Source organism: Myotis myotis, unplaced genomic scaffold (assembly GCF_014108235.1).
Source record: "Myotis myotis isolate mMyoMyo1 unplaced genomic scaffold, mMyoMyo1.p scaffold_m19_p_5, whole genome shotgun sequence".
Classification (NCBI taxonomy): domain Eukaryota; kingdom Metazoa; phylum Chordata; class Mammalia; order Chiroptera; family Vespertilionidae; genus Myotis; species Myotis myotis.
Genome location: NW_023416357.1, coordinates 91,566,050 through 91,588,702, shown reverse-complemented (window position 1 = coordinate 91,588,702; position 22,653 = coordinate 91,566,050). Strand labels below are relative to the sequence as shown.

Below are 22,653 nucleotides of genomic sequence, written 5' to 3'. Positions count from 1 at the left end.
TTAAAAGTCCGATTTAATAAAAGCACATTCATACTTTGGGCTGAAATGAAGCCAAGATTCTACCCAACCCCAATAAATCATCCTGAACAAGCTCTTAAAACAGCATATCAAGAATTTATATAACTCGTTGAATTTGGGCTGGCTTTACAAAATAATTGTTAGGTTTCTAACTCCAATCTCCAGCTTTCAAAATAAATGAAAGCTAATACTATAAAAACTATAGGCAGAGAGAAAATGTCTTATAACATTCAAGGACACTCAAGACAATGTCTATATATTGAGAGTATGACTAGAATGTTTGCTTTGAAATATTGAGCTCTTTCCCCATTTAACAAAACTATGTTAGGAATTTAAAAATATTAAATATGAATGAGCTATATACTTCTTATTTAAGGTAATTTCTTATTTGACTACTTTGAGGAAAAAATCTTAAATGTGGAGGCTAAGTTATCTTCTCCAATGTATCAAGTCCCATATTGGCCACCTACCGTTATTTTTTTTAAATATATTTTTATTGGTTTCAAAAAGGGAGAAAGAGATAAAAATATCAATGATGAGAGAGAATCATTGATCAGTTGCCTCCTGCACGCCCCCTACTGGGGATTGATCAAGCAACCAGGGCATGCGCCCTTGACTGGAATCAAACCCGGGACCCTTCACTCCACAGGCTGATGCTCTATCCACTGAGCCAAACCAACTAGGGCTGGGAAATGTTTTTTATTTTGGCCGCCTACTGTCGTATATGAAGAGTGAGAAGGGAAGAAGGCTGACTATATGGCTTGTATGGGTTATCACTATCTGAACACCCAAAGCCACCAGGGACCCTCACCTTCACAGCAGCAGCAGAAAAAATAAAAAATAAATAAAAAAGAATCACAATACATGGCACTCAATAGAAAGGTTTTAATAAATAGTATGATAAGGATTCCTAGAAAAAGAGAGCTCTCATATTCAAAATGTTGAAAATAAATTTTTTTAAAATCTCGATTAGACTCAGTACAGTAATATCAAAAGAAAAAGATAGGTGTCACTTAAAAAGCAACTCCATTAATGTAAATAAAAAATTGCTTGTGCCTGCCCAGTATTGTCCAGTGGTTGGAGTGTCAGTTTGTGCACCTCAGGGTCAAAGGTTCGATTCCCTGTCAAGGGCACATGCCTGGGTTGCGGATTCCCTCTCCGCCCCTGGTAGGGGCTCGTGTGGGAGGTGGCCCGTCAATGTGTCTCTCTCACATTGATGTTTCTCTGTTTCTCTCTCTCTCTCTCTCTCTCTTCCTCTCTCTCTCCCTCTCTCTCTCTCCCTCTCTCCCCCCCCTTCCTCCCTCCTTCCTTCCCTTTCACTTGAAAGCAATGGAAAAAATATCTTCAGGTGAGGATTAATAACAACAAAAAAAGCTTGTAACTGGGCCAAAGAAGCCATTATGAACTGCTTGCTATATAAATAGGCATTTAATGATTTTTCCAATGTTACAATATTGATCTAACAGATCCTCCGTTTCCGCAGAAATGAATAAGTAATTTAAGATTATATTAATAGGGTTTACAGCACATAAGAATGATTACCATAAAGAACAGATTTTAAATTGTCTTTCAATGAAACATATGCATAATTTTAGAAAGCAGAGCAAAAGACCAGAGACAGCAGATATATCTGTCACGTGCAAAAACACATTTCTAAGTCATAATACCTTGAATATCATTTATTAAGATAAATAAATATTTAACAAACACTTACTAATGTCAGGCAATACTATCCTAAGCACTGAAACATGATGGTGAACAAGAAATATGGTCCCTGCACTAAAAGAGTTTATAGTCTATCGGGGAAGAAAAACAAGGGGTTTCAATAAAGGATGCCCGGCTAGCCCAGAAAACAGGGTACATTCCCCTTCAAATGAAGCCAGAGAAGACATTCGGAGAAGTGGATATTGAAGCTGAGACGAGGGGGGAAATAGGACACAGCCTGGCTCTAAAGGGACCTACGTGATTATGGAGTAAAAGATGGCTTCTGCCAAAGAACACTATGGTCATGTGCAAACGTCCAGGTATTTATGTTAAGAGTTGCCTCTTGTGTAAAAAGAGAGACAACAGTGGAAAATTACACTTTACTAGTAAAGCTGCGTATATCAAAAGACAATAGGCATTTCTACTTCTTAATCTCTGAGGAAAAGGGTAAAGAGGTCATAATGTCATCTTGGCCTAGTCCCCATATTACCCATTCAAACACACATTTATTTATTCATGCCACAGTGTGTGCCAGGCACCAGAGGATTCAATGGTGAATAAGGTGGACTTAATATTATCCCCAGGGAAACAACACACATAGGCAAACAATCAAATTAGAGTGCTTCTGTGGCTACCGGATTCATTGACTAAAATACTGAGCTTAAAAGCTACTGTTTGAAGACTCTTTCAAATAATAAGTAAGGGAGAAATCATTATTGGACATCAAATATGGTATAACAGGAACATTAAAAGAAGCTTTGACACCCTGTACACATAAACAAGAATTATGCTTGCATTTTCAAGTACTAATTAGTGTTTTACAGATGCCAATGCACTTTTACACACTCATTTTTACTGTATAAGGCAAGAGGCCAAGCAGATCCTATATAATAAAAGCCTAATATGCTAAGTGTCCAGTTGTCAGGTTGGCCATTCAACCAATCAAAGCGTAATATGCTAATGATATGCTAAGGCCACTCAACTGCTCACTATGATGTGCATTGACCACCAGGGGGCAGATGCTACGACCAGTAGGTTAGCTTGCTGCTGGGGTCTAGCTGACCAGGACTGAGTGAGATGGGCCAGACATACCCTGGAGCCCTCCCACAGTCCCTCCCTAACTGGCCAACCTCCCATGTCCCACCCCAGCCCCAATCATGTACGAATAGGGTCCCTCTAGCAATCTGGGACCCCTCGGGGGATGTCTGGCTTTTATTATAATACTCTGTTTGTAGAAGTTTTCATATATAATTACTCTTATAGTTACATTATCAGAATTGTTAGTTTTAGTATGTGACATTTTGTTAAATAAAAAGAAAAAACTTAATTAGATATATCACTTCAAAATTTCATACCTTTTATATTATTAAGCACCATGAAACTTGAAATCTATTTGAATAAGTAGCTTAATACTACATATTTTCTTCAGTATTTTATTCAATAACTTTTCATCCTAAGAAAATGAAATGCTTTGTGATGGTTAATATCAAAATTAATTAGGGTTCAACTAGAGATGTGATACTCAATCTTTTTATAATCCTATTTTAAAAGCAAACAACAAAGTCCAGCCAGTGTGGCTCAGTGGTTTAGTGTCAACCCATGTAACAGGAGGTTGCAGGTTTGATTCCCCAGTTGCTGTCTCAATCCCCAGCAGGGGGCATGCAGGAGGCAGCCAATAGATGTTTCTTTCCATCTCCCCATATCCCTTCGTCTCTCTCTCTCTCTTAAAAAAATAAAGAAAAAAATGTTTAAGCAAACATAGCTTTCAGTTTATTTGCCTATAAAACAATATTTTATACAAGTTTAATGGAATAAATAGATCACAAAAATTTATAAATACATGAGAAAACTAGAGACCAAAGGGTCAATACAGGTATCATTTTTTGTTCCCCACCCCTCTCAATTTGCTACTCCTAACCTACAAGTAAATCTGCAACTCATTTTAGAAAAAAAAAAATGCAATGGGAAAGGAACAGAATGGAGGTAAGTACAAAAAGATACTATGTAGTATGTATAAAGAATCAATAAATTTGTCTTTCTTTTCTAAACATGACTCACTAATTATTTTCTTTATTTTATAGACAATTTCAAAACATACCAGGCTGCAATGCTTGTGAATCAGCTGACTGAACCCACTAAGGGTGTGGCGGGGGCAAGCTTCCACTTTAATTAATAAACAAAACAATGTCCAAAACACTTACCAATTTGTACTTGCTCAGGCTGACTGAGAGAAACAAATGCTGACGTGTCATCAATCCATGATACCTGAATGTTTCCTGTAATATTGTATTAAATGTAAAGTGAACACTTGACCATTTCGATAGCTATCAGATTTCATTTATATCTCTGTTATATTTCGGTATATGTGTTAATTTAGAGAAATATGAGGTGGTTTAAAATATAATCAAAATCTCATCACTATTAAAAGGTAATCATAAATCAACCACAGCAGTTATTTCAGTTAAAACTTCCAAGAAGAAGAAAAAAGGAGCTTTAAAATTTGTTTTAATAAACAAAAGAAATATCCTTCATGATTGTATCCTGCCAGAGCTGGAAAGTTTGTTCCTATCAAGATCACTAACAAAATTCAGAGACCACATAAGTTAAAAAACACAACAATTTCTTTTCAAAGACACAAACTTTGAAAATTACGAATGGGAAACATGAAATGAATCAATGTAGCAAAAAATAAGAAAAAGTCAATTTGATCTCAAGCCAGGTAAAGAAAACAGATAACAGAATAAAGGAAAAGGAAAAGAAGGTGTCAGACAGAGAAAACAAGACAGTCTTAACAGAGAGGAAAAAAACACAGAGAGGGGCAGTCACAGAGACTAATCTTCAAGAATGGCTAAGTGTAAACAGAATGGAATATAGGAGAGCACTGAGGAGAAGGAAAGAGGAATGGACTAGGAAATGGCAGAAAACTGAAGAGAAAATCAGAGATCTAATTATTATGCTACAACTCTTTAAAAAAATACCGAAAACTGAAATTTTAAAAAACGGGTAAACAGCCCTAGCCTGTTTGGCTCAGTCAGACTGAAAGGTCTCAGGCTAGATTCCAGTCAAGGGCATGATCCCCAAGCATGAACCTGGGTTGCAGGCTCAATCTTCGGGCCTGGTCGGGGTGCGTGTAGGAGGCAACCATTTATGTATCTCTCTCTGTCTCTTCCCCTCCCACTCTCTCTAAAAATCAATGGAAAAATATCCTTGGGTAAGGATTAACAACAATAACAAAAAAGGGTAAACACACTGGAATTTAGCAATGAAAAACTGTCTTAATTCCAACTAAATTTTCGAAGGCTAGGAAACTAGTTTATTTTACTATCATAGGATAAAACTCCCACTTCCTGCTGCACAATGAGGTGCCATAATGACTTAATTAGAAAGTCACTATTATTCTGTTGCCTCTCTATCCAGTATGCTGCCTTTGACATCTATAATAATAAAAGCATAATATGCTAATTAGACCGGACTGCAGAATAGCGGAACGACAGGGGCTGAGAGGGCTGAGCCCCTTGCATAAATTTCATGCATCGGGCCTCTAACATGACTCACTAGTAAATAATAATAGCTAACATTTATTAAGTAGTTACTATATGCCACATACTATTCTAAATGCCTTCCATGGATTAGCTCATTTAATCCTAGTGACATGTCTATGAAACGGGTGGCATTATTATTATTTTATCATCATCATCGTCATCATCACCATCATCATCAGCTCCGATGAAGAAGCAAAGATACAGCGGGGTTACTTATCCAATATCACAAAGTAATTTTCTTTAATTAAAAAATTTTTTAAATTTACTCAGAACGTTCTACTTAATTTAGCCAATTAAAGTTTGACTATACGGAGATAAGAACGTAACAATAAAAGATGAGAAACAACATCAAAAGCTTTCAAAAGAAATGAGCTGTGAAATTCAACTGCATTTCTATACCTGTGTTTAAGTTTAAAAGCAGCACTAGAATTTTAGAAGACATGTAGATTATCTGCAAAGATTAGGATAACTTTCCAAAAATATGCCTGCTTTCACTTACTTTTCTAAAATTTAAGTGTGTAAAGGTTTTACTTAAAAAGCTAATAAAGCCCTGACCGGTTTGGCTCAGTGGATGGGGCGTTGGCCTGCGGACTGAAGGGTTCCAGGTTCGATTCCGGTCAAGAACATGGTTGCAGGCACATCCCCAGTACGGGGTGTGCAGGAGGCAGCTGATCAATGTCTCTCTCTCATCGATGTTTCTGGCTCTCTATCCCTCTCCCTTCCTCTCTGTAAAAAAATCAATAAAATATGTATTTTTTAAAAAGCTAATATATACTTATTTTAGAAAATACAGAAAGCATAAAGAAAAAAATCCTATCTAAAACATTCAGTGATACTAGTATGATATTTCTTTTCAGTCCAGTTTTTATACGAAGTTTGTAAAAAAATAATTTTAGTTACACAGGAATCCTACTTTGTATCTGCTTTTTACTCTAAATGCTAAAATATATAATTACTTTATCATCTTTTAATAAACTTCAAATATTTTTGTTTTTTTAATATATTTTTATTAATTTCAGAGAGGAAAGGAGAGGGAGAGATAGAAACATTAATGATGACAGAAAATCATTGATGGGCTGCCTCTTTCATGCTCCCCACTGGGGATCAAGCCCATAACCCAGGCATGTGCCCTGACCTGGAATTGAACCCTGACTTCCTAGTTCATAGGTCTATGCTCAACCATTGAGCCATGCATATTAATATTCTCTTATGCCCCCAAATACCTCTCATCACCTCGACCAAAAGAAGAGCAAAGTGTTAAAAGGACATCTACACTTGTGAGTTACTTACCAAAGGCACTAAAAAGCTGGTAAAGGTCACTGGTTTTCCATTCTTTGGGGAATGTCACATGGAGAACATGATCACGTTTAGGTTGTACTACAAGACAAATTTTTGATAAAAGGCTGATAGCTGAAAAGTGAACTATATATCAAGGGTTCTCTAAGTCCACACTAACTTGGGGAATTATTATGAATGCTTCCTGATTATCAGACAACTCCTAAAAGCATTCTTAGGAATGGCAGTACTCTGCCATCTTAACCTAGACATCAGGCTCTGATATTTTATAGAACCCACAATAATAAAGATTCTATGCAGAAACATCTTTGCTCATGAAGTTCCTGTGAAAATTATTTAAAGAAAAAAAAAAAAAAACCAGCTTCTCGGTTTGAGAAGTTTCACTAAACATTTAACTTTCTCCTTTTAATCTAGTTGTCCACATGTTTATTAGCTAAAACACACACCACAGTGTTCAAATTAAATGGGCTAATTGTGTTTAAGTAAAGGCAGTCCTAAGTCAAAATTCTGTGTTCTAATACCAGACCCGCCACTGAACTGTGCAACTCCAAGCAAGAGAACTAACCACTCTAACCAATCATGGTTATAAATTGGGAATGACGATATTTACCTTGCTAAACTTTTATGAGAATGACAGATTAAAATGTAAATCTAATATGGAGCGCATATCATCAAGTATAGTTTACCCATTCCTATATCCCTGTAGTACATATTAAGACCAACATCCAAAGGCTTGGAAAAGAACAATGGGGCAATGTGGACAGAGTACAGATTAATTAGAAGAAGAAGCAACCACCTCCCAAATATATTAGCTTTCCAAGGTTTAACAAAATCACCTACTAAACTAAAATATACAGTACTCCAATAATTATAAAATAGAGAACTTACTGTTACTGATATAGATAACTCATCTTAAAATCTACTATGCATTTATATGAAATTATAAATTTAGAGTTCTGAGTGAAACAAAATTATGGTGATATATTTTTAATTCAACTTACGCATAAACTGGAAAATGTAAGTAAAAAGATGAGTTAATCAAGGCTCAAGGGTACCATTAACTTAAGCATACTATCCATATCAACCACAAAAATCACTGCCTTTTTTTAAGTGATAAAGCACTTTCTTCAGTCATACTTTTCCTATTATCCCTTCCAGACCACATACTTAAATGTGCAGATGCATAAGAAAATAAATTTCACTTACAGTCTGGGCCTTCCAAGTTTAAATAGGGAATATCCATGACTCTCATTAGAAATAACCTACAAAAAGAAAGGTAATGAACAAATTAATATTTTTTAAAAAAAAACAGGCATCTATTAAATATTTTAGAAATTTCTTAATCAAATTATTCTGTTTTTAAAATCATCTTAAAAGCTCTTAGGATTCATTTCAACAATTTTTCTCTATGGCTAAATATCTATCATATTTTTTTTTTAAAATGAACCTCGGGTATCCCCAACACCTACAACAGTTCCTAGCACTCAGTGGCCGTTAAATGAATGGAATTAGTAAGCAGGATCTAAACAAAGTCCTTATAAAGCTGCCTGTCAGTCCAGAGAAAATTAAAGAAAACCAGTATTTTAGTGCTAAACATCTTACCAACCAATAAGCAATTGTTCCCTAAATTGTAGAGGTTACCCCTCTAGTTGCTGTTTTGTGAATTAAGAATAACAGCAAAGATGTCTTTTTTACAGAAAACTATCACACTGACATAAACCATTGCAGTTATTTTATGTATAACTTCAAAATGGAAACAAAGGCACTTAAAAAGAGTACTTGTAAATTACAAGTCTCTAATGCCACTCAATTTTCTCTTATTTGCAAGATTATGGACAAAACATCAGACATTCTGTTGCATGTGAGATGATTTTAATGAGTTTTATTTAGATAACGATATATTGTGTACTTCTGGTAGAGACTGCATTGTACAGCAAATTAAAAAGGCAATCCAAGTACCCAACAAGCAATTAGTTTGGCTTCACTGACCCACAATTAAGGCATTTTATTAGCAGACATTCAAAAGCCAAGCAAGGCATGATCCAGTTTACAAATGGAACCATCAGTCTGAATAACACTGATCCATTAACACTAGAAAAAAAAGAAGTCATGGTACTCTGTTGTTTGAAAACTTGTTGCCTAGCCTACAATTTAATAAACCAAATCCTATGGCTAAGAAACAAAATTTATTTTTAGTGCACTAGTTTAAGCTCAAGTATACTATTCTGGTTCTGATAGCTATTTTACCCAATTTAATTAATACTGCAATGCCAATAGACAATAAAGCATATAAAGCACCTAACACATAGGCGGTTCTCTCAGAAGCAGCTATTCTTACTACTGGCAACCAGAACCTGGAAAGATATTCCTCAGTTAGAAAGCTCAGTTAGAAGTACTTTTATGCTTCATACTAGAGGCCCGATGCACAAAAATTCATGCAAGAATAGGCCTTCCTTCCCCCGGCTGCAGGCACCGGCTTCCCTCCAGCACCCGGGACCCAAGCTTCCCTCCTCCAGCTGCTGGCAGGCACCTGGAACCCAGGCTGGCTTCCCCAGGCTGCCCGCAGGCACCCGGGATGGGGCTGCCCCCGACTACTCCCCCCCTCTCCCAGCTTCAGGAAAGACATATGGTCTAATTAGCATATTACCCTTTTAGTATTATAGATAACTTCAAATTCTCCATTTAGTAACTTGAGCAATGGTCCCCAAATTCTAAAAGCCAAATCAAAAATACTTTATTTTAAAAGTTAACAAGACATACCAAGTACTGTAAAAATAATTTTATTTTTTTTACCCTAATTTCAACCAACAAAATGTTCCTGGCTATACTGCCAGATACACCAATAATCAAAATCAACCTCAAGATTTAATAATATGTGGGAGTGATAAATTATAGTTCATCATTTCAACAGAACATTAAACAATCAAAATAACTTTTGAAAACTTCACAACATAAAAAATTGTGATACAATTTCAAGTTTTAAGTAAGCACAAAAGTTTATACTGCAATTACAGCTTGGTAAAATATTTATGTCATTAAAGCAAAAATGAAAAATACCTCCATCCCAAGAAAAAAAGCCAATGGTTTTGTGAAACTGAACTCTGTTTTTCAAAATTTTTTTACTATTATTTTTAAACTTAAAAAAATAATAATAAAGGCTACCAGAAGTGAGAGGCCAGGGTAAATAACTAGAGACTTTCTTAGAGAAAGCCCAGCTGGAAGAGCCAACTGAATCAATCTTATGCATCCTGTGTACCACCTCACCTGTTGTGAAGGAGGGGAATATATATATAATACATATTGTTTTTGTGATTAATCACTATGCTTTATGTTCAATTTGTAACAATGAAAATACATCCTGCATATCAGATATTTACATTACGATTCATAACAGTAGCAACATTACAGTTATGAAGTAGCAACGAAAATAATTTTATGGTTGGGGGTCACCACAACATGAGGAACTGTATTAAAGGGTCGCGGCATTAGGAAGGCTGAGAACCACTGATCTAGAGGTTATTATGCTAAGTGAAGTAAGTCAGAGAAAGACAAATACCATATGATTTCACTTGTATGTGAAATCTAAAGAACAAAATAAACAGATACAGAGATAAAACAAAGTTTCGAGATGGGAGGCAGGGTAGGTGGCTGGGTGAAAAAGTACAAATTGGTAGTTACAAAATAGTCATGGGGATATAAAGTACAACATGGGGATTATACTGTAATCTATATATATAAAAGGCTAATATGCAAAGTGTCCCCTTGGGAGTTCAATCGCTCACTATGACGTGCACTGACCACCAGGGGGCGGCATGGAATGAAGGAAAGCCCCAGCCAGCAGCCAGAAAGCCCCCATCAGCCCTGATCATCGGCCAGGCCTAGGGACCTTACCCGTGCACAAATTTTGTGCACTGGGCCTCTAGTAGCTATATATAATGCCAGGTAGATATTAAAACTATCAATGAGATCACTTTGTAAATTATATAACTGTCCAACCACTATTCAATATACCTGAAACTAACATAAAATAATGTTGAATGTCAACTGTAATTGAAAAATTAAAAAAGTTATCTTTTATCAAGCAATATACAGGCTATTTGTTCTCTAAAATTTCATCTAACTTTGAAATATCATCTCTCATTAAAATAAGTAAAACTGATTCTCAGTTAAAATACTCAAAAGATTTTTTTAAAGTTAGTTAAGCCTACACTATCTTGGTTGCTTACTTGATACTTTAACTAAATAGAAGCCCTTTTCAAATGAATTATTAATAGCACTTCTCACTCTTCCCGTAGGCTTCCACCTTCGTGTCTGAGCTTTAGAGAGAAATGAATAGCTCCAAACCCTGGAAGAACACGAAAACGAGCTCTGTGTGTGACTTGGCAGACAGTGCCGCTGGAGAGAGCCATGCAATTGGAAAACCGACTCTAAAACTGTAGCTGAGCATCCGTGGAACTGAACCAAAGTAAACTCTCCAATGGCCTTCCATCCCCTTACTCAGGGCTATTTGCAAGCCATTGCTCTGGTAACATCCGTGCCCTTTTAAAGTGAAATTAAAACATTTGATTATATGAATGCCTCATACAAACTGGCTGTCAAAAGGCCTACACTGACTCCCTGGCATGATTTGATAAAATACTTCACATATGGATCGCTGCACTAGGCAGTTTTCATTTTAACATGTGAGGAAATGCACTGGAAAAGCAGAAATACTAATAAATATTTGAAAGGATGCCCCTTCACTGTGAATTGCATTGAAGAGCAATTTCTCCTAGAAGGCCTTTCTTTGGGAAATTTCAAAAAGGCACTTGGCCCAACACTTTCATGAAACGTTTTCTCTATTTTAGTAAAGATTCAATATGGCTATAATTGGGTGAAGACATTTAAGACCATGCGGGAGTCTCGCCACATTCCCGCAAACTTTCTGATGAACCGTATTTTAGCACTTCTTCTCTAAAGGACTGACACCGACTCTGTCAAAGACTAAAATTAAAATTCCCATTTGATACAACAGCCAAATTTATACCAGAATTTTATCCTAATAAACTGTATAACTCAAGTTGACATTCCAGATGCCATAAAACAGTGGTTCTCAACCTTCTGGCCCTTTAAATACAGTTCTTCATGTTGTGACCCAACCATAAAATTATTTTCGTGCCCTGACCCGTATGGCTCAGTGGATAGAGCGTCGGCCTGCAGACTGAAGGGTCCCGGGTTCGATTCCCTGTTAAGGGCATATGGTTGCGGGCACATCCCCAGTAGGGGGTGTGCAGGAGGCAGCTGATCGATGTTTCTCTCTTATCGATGTTTCTAACTCTCTATCCCTCTCCCTTCCTCTCTGTAAAAAATCAATAAAATATATTTTTAAAAAAATTATTTTCATTAATGTTGCTACTGTTATGAATCGTAATGTAAATATCTGATATGCAGGATGGTCTTAGGCGACTCCTGTGAAAGGGTCGTTCGACCGCCAAAAGGGTCGCGACCCACAGGTTTGAGAACCACTGCCATAAAACAAATTTTAGCCCTTTTGGCATTTGTCAGTTTTTTTATACATTCTATGATTATACATCTGGTGATGCTGTTTATCTCGGCTTTCAAACATGTCTGGAAAGATCCAAGGATAAAGGAGACAGGGTAACTTGAGCTCAGCCTCTTAATAGGCTACACAGTGTAGGCTATGTCCAACACCTTTATCTCCAGAGTCACCTCTGTTGCTGATAAGCTGAATGGCACTCACAGAAAGTCATCTGCTAACATTCTTTTCCGACCAAGGAAGTATGATACTGTGACCTTGACTGTGTAAGAAAGCTCACTATTCACAAAAAAATTTCATTTCAGATATAAAACTTCGTAGGGGCCTTGAGCCCTTATCCAAATGTGGTTCCCCAGAAAAGCAACAGCGACATCACCTGGGAACTTGATAGAAATGCAAATTCCTGGACCACACCTAATCCTATTGCCTCAGAAACTCTGAGGATTGAGAATCACTAGTTAATAAGAAAAGAGTACGTTCAAGGTTGTATGGTTAATTGTCATTAATGCCTGGGTAATTTGGGCCAACTTCTCCAAAAAAAGTATTAGTGTTAATGACTTTTTTATATTAAATGTTTTTGGCTTAGAAAAACACAAAACTATTAAAACATATACCAAGGACTACCTCAAAGTCCAGGAAAGCAATAATATAAGGCTTCTACTACTTCCTGAAACCAGGTCAACTATAGCAAGAAACTAGGTTCTATGCAAGAAGTAAATTGGGGGAAGTTACTGTTCTGGCAGCTATTTTTCTCATTTTTTATATATATATATTTTTTTTTATTGATTTTTTACAGAGAGGAAAGGAGAGGGACAGAGAGTCAGAAACATCGATGAGAGAGAAACATCGATCAGCTGCCTCCTGCACACCTCCCACTGGGGATGTGCCCGCAACCAAGGTACATGCCCTTGACCGGAATCGAACCTGGGACCTTTCAGTTCGCAGGCCAATGCTCCATCCACTGAGCCAAACCAGCTAGGGCTATTTTTCTCATTTTTAAGAAGAAAGAATAAAAGACTACTTATACTACTTTCTTGGCAACTCACTGGCAAAAGTCCAACCTGTTTCTGTAAATTGGCCACAAATGAACACCTCCAACATTAAACTTGAGCCAATAATGCAGCACTGAAGACTGGCAAACAAAGCATCAGACACCTCTAAAATTTATCAAAATTCTCCAACCTTACCAACAAGTTTCAGACACAGATTCTGGTAACCACAAAACACATTAGGCTGTTTTAAGAAGTACACAAGATCAAAGGTTATCCTTTGATGACACCAGCTTATCTGAACCACTCCCTGGATGTCCACGAATAAAATCAGATTGCAAAACAATGCCAGTATTAACCCATTTTTATGCAGCTGAGCTCAAGAAAACAAAAACCACAAAAGTGATATTCAAAAATGCATGCAAAAATTCCTGATGGTGATTCAGGAATACTATGTCCAAGAGGCTCAGATCTCAGGGAACTGAAAAGGTCATTAAAGTTCTTTAAAATTCTGCATTACCAAATCTATGGAAAAAATCCATGATTCTATTCAGAAATAAAAGAAAATATTTAATTTTGCTCTTGCAGCAGCATGCTTTCCAATGCTATGTGGGAGAGGTACCCCACTCACATTTGGCATTTAACCTGAACAATGTCCAAAGCCTCCATGTGCAGGAGCATCTAGGGACAAGTCAGGTTTTATTCCTGAATCACTACCCAAATCCAACCCCCTAGTGCAGTGGTTGGCAAACTGCGGCTCAGCAAACCACGGCTCGCGAGCCACATGCGGCTCTTTGGCCCCTTGAGTGTGGCTCTTCCACAAAATACCGACTTCTGCGCATGGGCCATGAAGTTTCAATCGCACTGTACGTGCGCGCCCGCACATGGTATTTTGTGGAAGAGCCACACTCAAGGGGCCAAAGAGCCGCATGTGACTCACGAGCCACAGTTTGCCAACCACGGCCCTAGTGTATAAAAATGAAGCATGAGCTCAATATATAAGTAAAGATCTCAGAAACAATTTTTGTAATGCTTTGGAGCTGATTAAATTATGGCTTCATGTGATGAGCAGAACCTAGATACAAGAGAAGGAGCTTTAAGTAGACTGAATTTTCAAGGCAATGAGAACAGGCACTGAAGAGAGCTATGTTGTCACAAATCAAAAGGACAAACTTCCCATATTTGTAACATAGGAAGAGCTGCTATCTGGGCTACCTGAGCATTAGGCTTTCCAGTCACACCTGCCCACACACACCATGATCACCATCAGGAAAACTAGCAAATAGGTTCGTCTCAGGGTTGAGCAAGACATAGAGGTATCTGAACATAGGGACTTATTTTATGTAATGTCAGATTTGTACACATACACACAGGCCTGAATGATCTAGAAGGACTTCTAATGTTAAAACATGTCATTAAGAAAAACAGTGTTTGTTCTGGTCTCTTTCCTTAGCAAAAAAGGAGAAACCGCAAGCCCCTAACCTCTTCATTCTTCCTCCTAGAAACTCAGTATTTCATTCAATGAGTAACAATTTGCATTTGTTCATCTGCTTTCTTCAAGACTATACTTTTCTTCCTAAAAAGCTTCTTAAAAAAAAAAAAAGATTTCCAAGGAAAATTGCACTCCTCTCATAACACTATACTAGGATACAGAAATGTTGTAGAAAATCTAATCTCAACACAATTGAAGCAGTGAATTAATTTGTAGTTCACCCCAAGTCCCAAGCCTTCCAAAAGAAAATTGAAACCTTTAATGACTGTCAGCTCCACTGTACTTGCAAATGGTCTTGGTATTTCCTTCAGGGCACAGCAGTAGAAGCACTTCATAAGAACCTTGTATGCAAGGGTTCATCATTATACATATTTATGTGCTATAAAAAACTAATTTCATCATCTAAGGTAGGAAGCGTGCAGACATCTCTCACAAAATAAGCTCATTTATTTTGCTTACTAAAGCTCTTGTGTAAAATCAAAGGGCAACCACTGGCTAGCAGGGAGTTACTGTGCCATCAGTTATTTTAAATTCACTCAGCAGGGAGCATACAATTTTCAATCCAGTCAACTTGATGTTTTGACAAATAGAGCATTACCCAACATTTGTCCTGAAGCCAATTCTTGTCCTCTCTTAAACAGAGATACACCACTAGAAACAAGAGGGAGGGAGAAGAAAGGGGAAACAAAAGAGAAAACCAGCAGCTCATTTGAACAGTCTCCATCAAATGAACCATATCAAATTACATCAAATAAAAATGTTAAATTAAGTGTTATATACAGAGGCAACTTCTGCAGGGTCTAAAAATAAGATTATAAAATGTCAGAGGAAATCAGCCTAACACAATCTAGTGGTCAAAGTCAACATCTATTATAATTACTGCTCAGGCTGAGAGAAAAAGAAATCTTTCAAAGATCCCAGCATTATCTCTTAAGAAAATGTGCAAACTGTGCTACAGCTCATGCTTACATTTGGAGTTAGAAATCCTATGTGTGTGCTGGGCATAGGGGGAGGGTTATTGTAACACTTAAAACTATGGACCTAATTGTTCAGATACCTGACCTAAACATTGTATCGGTAAAAACACATTCAGTCCATCACCCAGGATGCTAAAAAACAACAGAAACACTGGGAATCAGAACAGTTTAGCCTCGTCCTCTTGTTCCTCTGAGGAGGGGCAGGCAGCACAAGAGAAGATTCAGTGAGAGCCACCTTCCAAGTGATCAGGCACCACCCTCCTGAGAGACAAGCAGTCTGCTCTTCCAGACACGTGGCCTACTGACAACCTGCTACTGACTGGCATGTGACCTGGCATACCATGCAGTGAAACATGAATGGCAAGTTGCTAGTAAATAGGACAAGTAAGAGTTGTTCAGTCCACTATCAGTGAAAGGGCTGGGGAGAAAGGAGGTGCAGTTGGCCTTCTATGGATTCAACCAATCACAAATAGAAAAAAAATTTCTTAACATTATGTTGTTGCTGACATGTACTATGTGGTCAGGCCTACTGCATAGATTTTTTTTTTTCTTGTCATTATTCCCTAAAGGATACAATATAACAACTATTTAAATAGCATTTACATTGTATTAGGTATCATAAGTAATCTAGAGATGACAAAGTATATGGGAGAATATGCACAGATTATACGTAAATACTACACCATCCTATATAATAAAAGTGTGATATGCAAATTGACCCTAACTGTGGAACTACAGGGAACAACTGGTCACTATGAAGTGCACCACAGAAGCGCTAAGGATGTCCGACTAACAGCTTGGGAGCGGGCCTAAGCTGTTAGTCAGACATCCCCCAAGGGGTCCAGGACTGCGAGAGGGCACAGGCTGGGCTGAAGGATCCCCCGAGTGCATGAATTTTTGTGCACCAGGCTTCTAGTTTTTATATAGGAGACTTGAGCACTGTGGATTTTGGTAACTGCAGGGGATCCTAGAACCAATCCCCCTCGGATATTAAGGAATGACTATACAGCCTTGATCTTCAGATTTTTGTTTTCCTATAATCCTTCCGTTTAAAATCTCTCTGATGTTAAATATGAAGCATATGCACATGTCAAAAACAACTTGCTGCCAACATGATTGCTTTCCATGAAGAAAACAGGGCAAAACATTGGTGTGCTTTATCTTAGGCACCATAATGGTTCCTCCTTTCTATATACTTATGGCAGTTATATATACCTATACTACCCTCGATAAATTGTTGTATTCATTTTAATAACAAAACTTTAAAATGCTCCAAATCAAAGCAAACTTGCTTCCACTATATACCAATCTGACTCACTTCATCATCTGATTTTTTTCATAAGCAAACACTAAACAGTAGGTACAAGCAAAAGTGAACACCACATCTGCTGCCACTGTATTCCCATTTTATATCCACGTGGTAACATATTTTCTTCTGTATCACTAAACAAAAAAACAAAACACATCCCACTACTGCATCTACTTTTTTAAATCTCCTAATATGTTAAATTCTCTTATATGTCAAGAAAGGAAAACAATATATAGGAAAACAGTAAGAACTATCAAAGTTCTTTTGCATCTCATACAAACTTTATAATCTCTGTGGGAGGTGAACAGTTTCATCCCCATTTTACAAAGGAGGAAACAATTTGTCCAAGAACACAGCATCCTTTCTAATGGTTTCTCTCCTCATCTGCAGCTTAGAAAGAACATATGGTAGGGTCACCCCAGAAAGACCTTGGTTTCTAGAGGCATCCTATTCAGATTCAGAAACTGATGTCAAGAACAAGGCAGCCATCCTGTATGTATAGTAAATTGCACGCTATTCTTTCTTTTTAATTCTATTACTTATAGATAATAACCAAAATTAGAGACTTAGTCATTTCCCTTCTCTTTCTAAGAACTGAGGTAAATGGAAAATAACCTTCCCAAAAAACCTTTGAAAAGGTTATCCATAAGAGAGTTCAAGGGGTCTTTCAGGAACAGATGACTGTTAAAAAGACATAAGGCAAAAGTCTGATTTTGTGCTTTCTATTGTGCAATAAAAGTAAAAGCAAAGAGTATTTTTAGCTCTCCCAAGCTTAAAAGGATTTAACCAAAGTATCTTCTCTAAGTCTGGTTTTTATTCATTGATTAAAACTGACCAAGATTATAAAATAACGTAAATCATTTCCTGACCAGAGAGCCTACAACTTAAACGAAGAGCGCATTCCACACAACCTGTCATTAGCAGTGGTCTGATCATGATTTCCATCACTCAGCTCTCTTATGACTTTCATTCTCAGTGTAACAAACTAAGCAGAAATATGGGAGGTACCTAGACCATGAAAGAGACAAAATGGGCAACTAAGATGGCGGCATAGGTAAACACCGGGAAATTATCGCCTCACACAACAATTGAAAATTACCGCAAAGGACTGAGCAAACATCATCCAGAACAACAGGAAGGCTGGCTGAGTGTAAATTCCACAACTAGAAGGAAAGAAAAGCACGCTGAGAGCCAGAGGCGCTGCGGAGGTGAAGTGCAGAGGTACGGCGGCGCGCGCGAGGAAAGGGGGTGGCGCCTGAGGACGCGGCTGTCTTTTTGAATCACAAACTCCCGACTGCTCTGAACTCCGATTCCGGGAAGTCTCTGGGGACCCAGGACTCATACGGGGAGAAGCTGGTCTGTCCGGCAGCGAGCGAACTTGAGGGCGGCTTTCCCTCAGAGGTGCTTGCAGCCGTTACCGGAACACTGAGACGCGCGACTCCGGGCGGAGAATCGGCCATGGCCGCTCTCTCCGCCCTCTGACTCCCTGAGACCCCGCCCCACCCAGGCTGCGGCAGAGGCTTTTGCATGTGAATGTACCTAACTGCAGCCGAACCAGGCAGACCTGGAACTTCCAAGAGAAGGCCCAAGGCCCCGCAGCGGCTTGCATTGCTTCACAGCTGAGCCTCTTCGTGGCTCCTGCTGTGTGGCCTCAGGCAGAGGCTGAATTAGCACCTCCTTAGATCCAGGAGCCACTGTACCCAGTGGTCAGAGGGGGTCCATCCAGACTGCAACTCCTCAGATCCATAAGGGACGCACTCAGGGAGCAGACTCAGTGAGCACCAAAGCCCCACTGAAGCAAGTCTTGCCCCAGAAGGGTGTCTTCAGCACAGAAGTTCTCCCACTTTAGACACAGCTGATTCTCACAGCCAATTGGCCTGGAGGTCAATTCCTCCCAGTGAGTCTACAACAACCAAGGCACCAAGAGTGCACCAAGAGTGTCCACCCCAGGTAACTGGGGAGGCTGAGCTACTGGGCCCTACAGGACACCTGGCGCACAGGGCCACTCTATCAACAAAGGGAAGCTGCCAAAATGCGGAGACAAAGAAACAGGTCACAAATGGCAGAAATGGAGGAAAGCAAACGATTGGATATAGAGTTTAAGGCCACGGTTATAAGGTTTTTCAAGAATTTTATGGAAACCGCCGATAAATTTAATGAATCCCTCAATAAGTATAGGGAGACCATGGAGGACATGAAAAAGGACCAACTAGAAATTAAGCATACACTGACTGAAATAAAGAATAATTTACAGAGATCCAGCAGCAGAAAAGAGGATCCCAAGAATCAAGTCAAAGATTTGAAATACAAAGAAACAAAAAATACCCAACCGAAAAAGAAAAAAGAAAAGAGATTCCAAAAATATGAAGATAGTGTAAGGAACCTCTGGGACAACTTCAAGCGTACCAACATCAGAATTATAGGGGTACCAGAAGGAGAGAGAGGGCAAGATATTGAAAACCTTTTTGAAGAAATAATGACAGAAAACTTCCCCTACCTGGTGAAAGAAATGGACTTACAAGTCCAGGAAGCGCAGAGAACCCCAAACAAAAGGAATCCAAGGAGGACCACACCAAGACACATCATAATTAAAATGCCAAGAGCAAAAGATAAAGAGAGAATCTTAAAAGCAGCAAGAGAAAGACAGTCAGTTACCTACAAGGGAGTACCCATACGACTGTCAGCTGATTTCTCAACAGAAACCATGCAGGCCAGAAGAGACTGGCAAGAAATATTCAAAGTGATGAATAGCAAGAACCTGCAACCAAGATTACTTTATCCAGCAAAGCTATCATTCAGAATAGAAGGTCAGATAAAGAGCTTCACGGATAAGAAAAAGCTAAAGGAGTTCATCACCACCAAACCAGCATTATATGAAATGCTGAAAGGTATTCTTTAAGAAGAGGAAGAAGAAAAAGGAACTCTTACCATTTGCCACAGCATGGATGGAACTTGAGAGCGGATAAATACCACAGGATCTCACTCATTTGTGGAATATAATGAACAACATAAGCTGATGAACAAGGACTGATCCAGAGACGGAGAGGCATTGATTGGACTGTCGGGACTTGGAGGGAAGGTAGGGGAGGGTGGGGGTAAGGGGGAAAGATCAACCAAAGGACTTATATGCAAGCATATAGGCCTAACCAATGGACATGGACAACGGGGGGGTGAGGGCATGAGCGGGGGTGGGGGGGGTGGGGGGTAGAGGGTAACGTGGGGACAAGGACACATATGTAATATCTTAATCAATAAAAAATATATTTTAAAAAAAAAAAAAAAGAGACAAAATGGTACCATACAAAACTCTCCTGGAACATTCTGTAGACAAATACAGTACAGAATACATCTTATATTACATTCAGTCTCTGCATACTGCTCAACCACCAGGTATCTTGGGATTTCTCAAGAGCTGACTTAATGAAGCTCCCAAAGTGATACCTATTGCAGTCAAATGCCAATTTAGGATAATGTGGAAATAGGTCGAGTTACTTCCCCTTTGGGTTTACTTTTTAAATGTAAAAACAGAGGAACAAATTATTTGCATACGTGAGCAGTTTAATGTCCTTCCAAATTTATGTTAGGACTATGCATATTTGGAAGAGGTACACTGAGAAAAGCCTGATGCCAAAATATATAAACCCTCAGAAAAGTAACTAATTTTTATAAAATCAACCACTTAATATAATGTTTATGACAATTGTTGCATATTTTTTAAGGGTAATCTTGAAAAAATGTAATAAATCAAACCTGCATGTAAGTAAGAATGAGGTCAATATTAACACAGAATGATGTCAAAAGAAGCAACTACTTTTTCTACTTTCTAAATGAGTTAAGAATGTTTGACTGTACTTGACCAAGCTATTCCAATACGGAATAATAAGAACAGTTCTGCCCAGTGCATAGCTCAGTGATTAAGCATTGACCTATGAACGGGGAGGTCGTGGTTCAATTCCCAGCCAGGGCACATGCCCTGGTGAGGGCTGGATCCCCAGTGTGGGGTGTGCAGGAGGCAGCCAATCAATGATACTCTATCATCATTGATGTTTCTAGCTCTCTCTCCCTCTCCCTTCCTCTGTGATATCAATAAAAATATATATTTTTTAAAAACCAATTCTTATTTTTCATTTAAAAAACCTCTGCAATTTTATTTTCCTTCAAAGACGAAGAAAGTGCCAAAACCGGTTTGGCTCAGTGGATAGAGCGTCGGCTTGTGGACTGAAAGGTCCCAGGTTCGATTCCGGTCAAGGGCATGTACCTGGGTTGCGGGCACATCCCCAGTAGGGGATGTGCAGGAGGCAGCTGATCGATGTTTCTCTCTCATCGATGTTTCTGGCTCTCTATCTCTCTCCCTTCCTCTCTGTAAAAAATCAATAAAATATATATTTAAAAAAATAAAAAAAATAAAAAAGATGAAGAAAGTATTCTTCCTTTATAGATGGGGGAAATAAAGCAAAAAATTCAAATTAGGCAAGAATTTTCAGATACTTTGTATCTAGGTTTTAGAAAAAAAAATCTGAATGGAAACATGTCCTGATTTAAAGTGAAGCTATGTGTTTACCATCCAATTCTTTTGAGCAATGGTCTTGCAGATTATTAGCATAGAGGCCTGGTGCACGAAATTTGTGCACTGGAGAGGGGTTCCTCAGCCCGGCCTGTGGCCTCTCGCATTCTGGGACCACTCAGGGGATGTCCGCCTGCTGGAGGGATCGGGCCTAAGCTGGCAGTCAGACATCCCTCCCGCAGTCCAGAGCTCTCGCAGTCCCGGACCCCTCGCTCCATACAACCCACCTGCAGCGGAGGCGGGAGAGGCTTCCACCACCACCACTGAGCTCGCCAGCTGTGAGCCTGGCTTCTGGCTGAACGGCGTTCCAAGTGCACTGACCACCAGGGGGCAGCTCCTGCATTGAGCATCTGCCCCCTAGTGATCAGTACGCATCATAGTGACGGGTCATTCCGCCAGTCGTTCCACCATTTAGTCGATTTGCATATTAGTGTTTTATTATATAGGATATTAAACTGATCTAGAAATGCATAAACTCTTACTTAAGCTTTTTAATCAAAGCTTACTTTGAGTGCATGTTGGTCACAAAGATCACTGATAAAGTAGGTGCTTCCTGTATCTAACCCAGTTTATATCTACCACCTGATTTTATAAGAAGTTTATTTCATGGAAATAAGTAAATATCTCCCAGTTGAAAATTTTGAAAAATATTGTTGAACTATGAACTTAACATCATGCACATAAAAATGTAAGGAATAATCATGATCCAAACAATATTTAGTGTCACCTATAGGTTCAATAGCCTATGACATAAGCTGCCCTTTCAAAGATTTAAAAAGCTAAGCACTGCCCCAAAATAAGAGTTAAGAGCTAAGAAAATCCTGTAATACCCATAAGATCTAGACAGATGGCAAGGATTCAATTGTTAGCAGAATTATTTTTCCAACTATTTATAGAAATTTAATTTCTAATATACACCACACTGTTGCCCAGTCCACTTTGAAAGATGTCTGGAAAATCAAACACAATTACTTCTGAACTTCCATAGAAAAGAACAAAGATTAAAAAATAAGAAGCCACAGCATGATAAAATTCCCTGAGACTACACAAATTCTGAACCTGTAGCAATCCAGATGTTTGGAATTAACGTCTGTCTCTGCAGCATGTCACCTAAGTACAAGCACTGTAATACTAGTACTTATACAGACATTCTAAGGAGACAGTACTCTTACCCAATATAGCACGGACAGAATTGTAAAGTGCTACACAAAATGTAAGGAAATGAT

The 22,653-nt window shown here is 38.5% G+C and overlaps 1 protein-coding gene across 5 annotated transcripts in view; it reads right to left on the bottom strand.

Annotated features, from left to right (window-relative positions):
• Window positions 1–22,653, bottom strand: part of PARN (poly(A)-specific ribonuclease) — a 172,641-nt gene that overhangs the window by 100,141 nt on the left and 49,847 nt on the right. For all 5 annotated transcript variants that reach the window (XM_036308969.1, XM_036308968.1, XM_036308967.1 and 2 more), the window contains 3 exons: window positions 7,767–7,822; window positions 6,555–6,641; window positions 3,924–3,998 (listed from right to left, as the gene is read on the bottom strand). In XM_036308969.1, coding sequence (XP_036164862.1) covers window positions 3,924–3,998; window positions 6,555–6,641; window positions 7,767–7,822 — 218 coding nt within the window. The remainder of the gene's footprint in view (window positions 1–3,923; window positions 3,999–6,554; window positions 6,642–7,766; window positions 7,823–22,653) is intronic.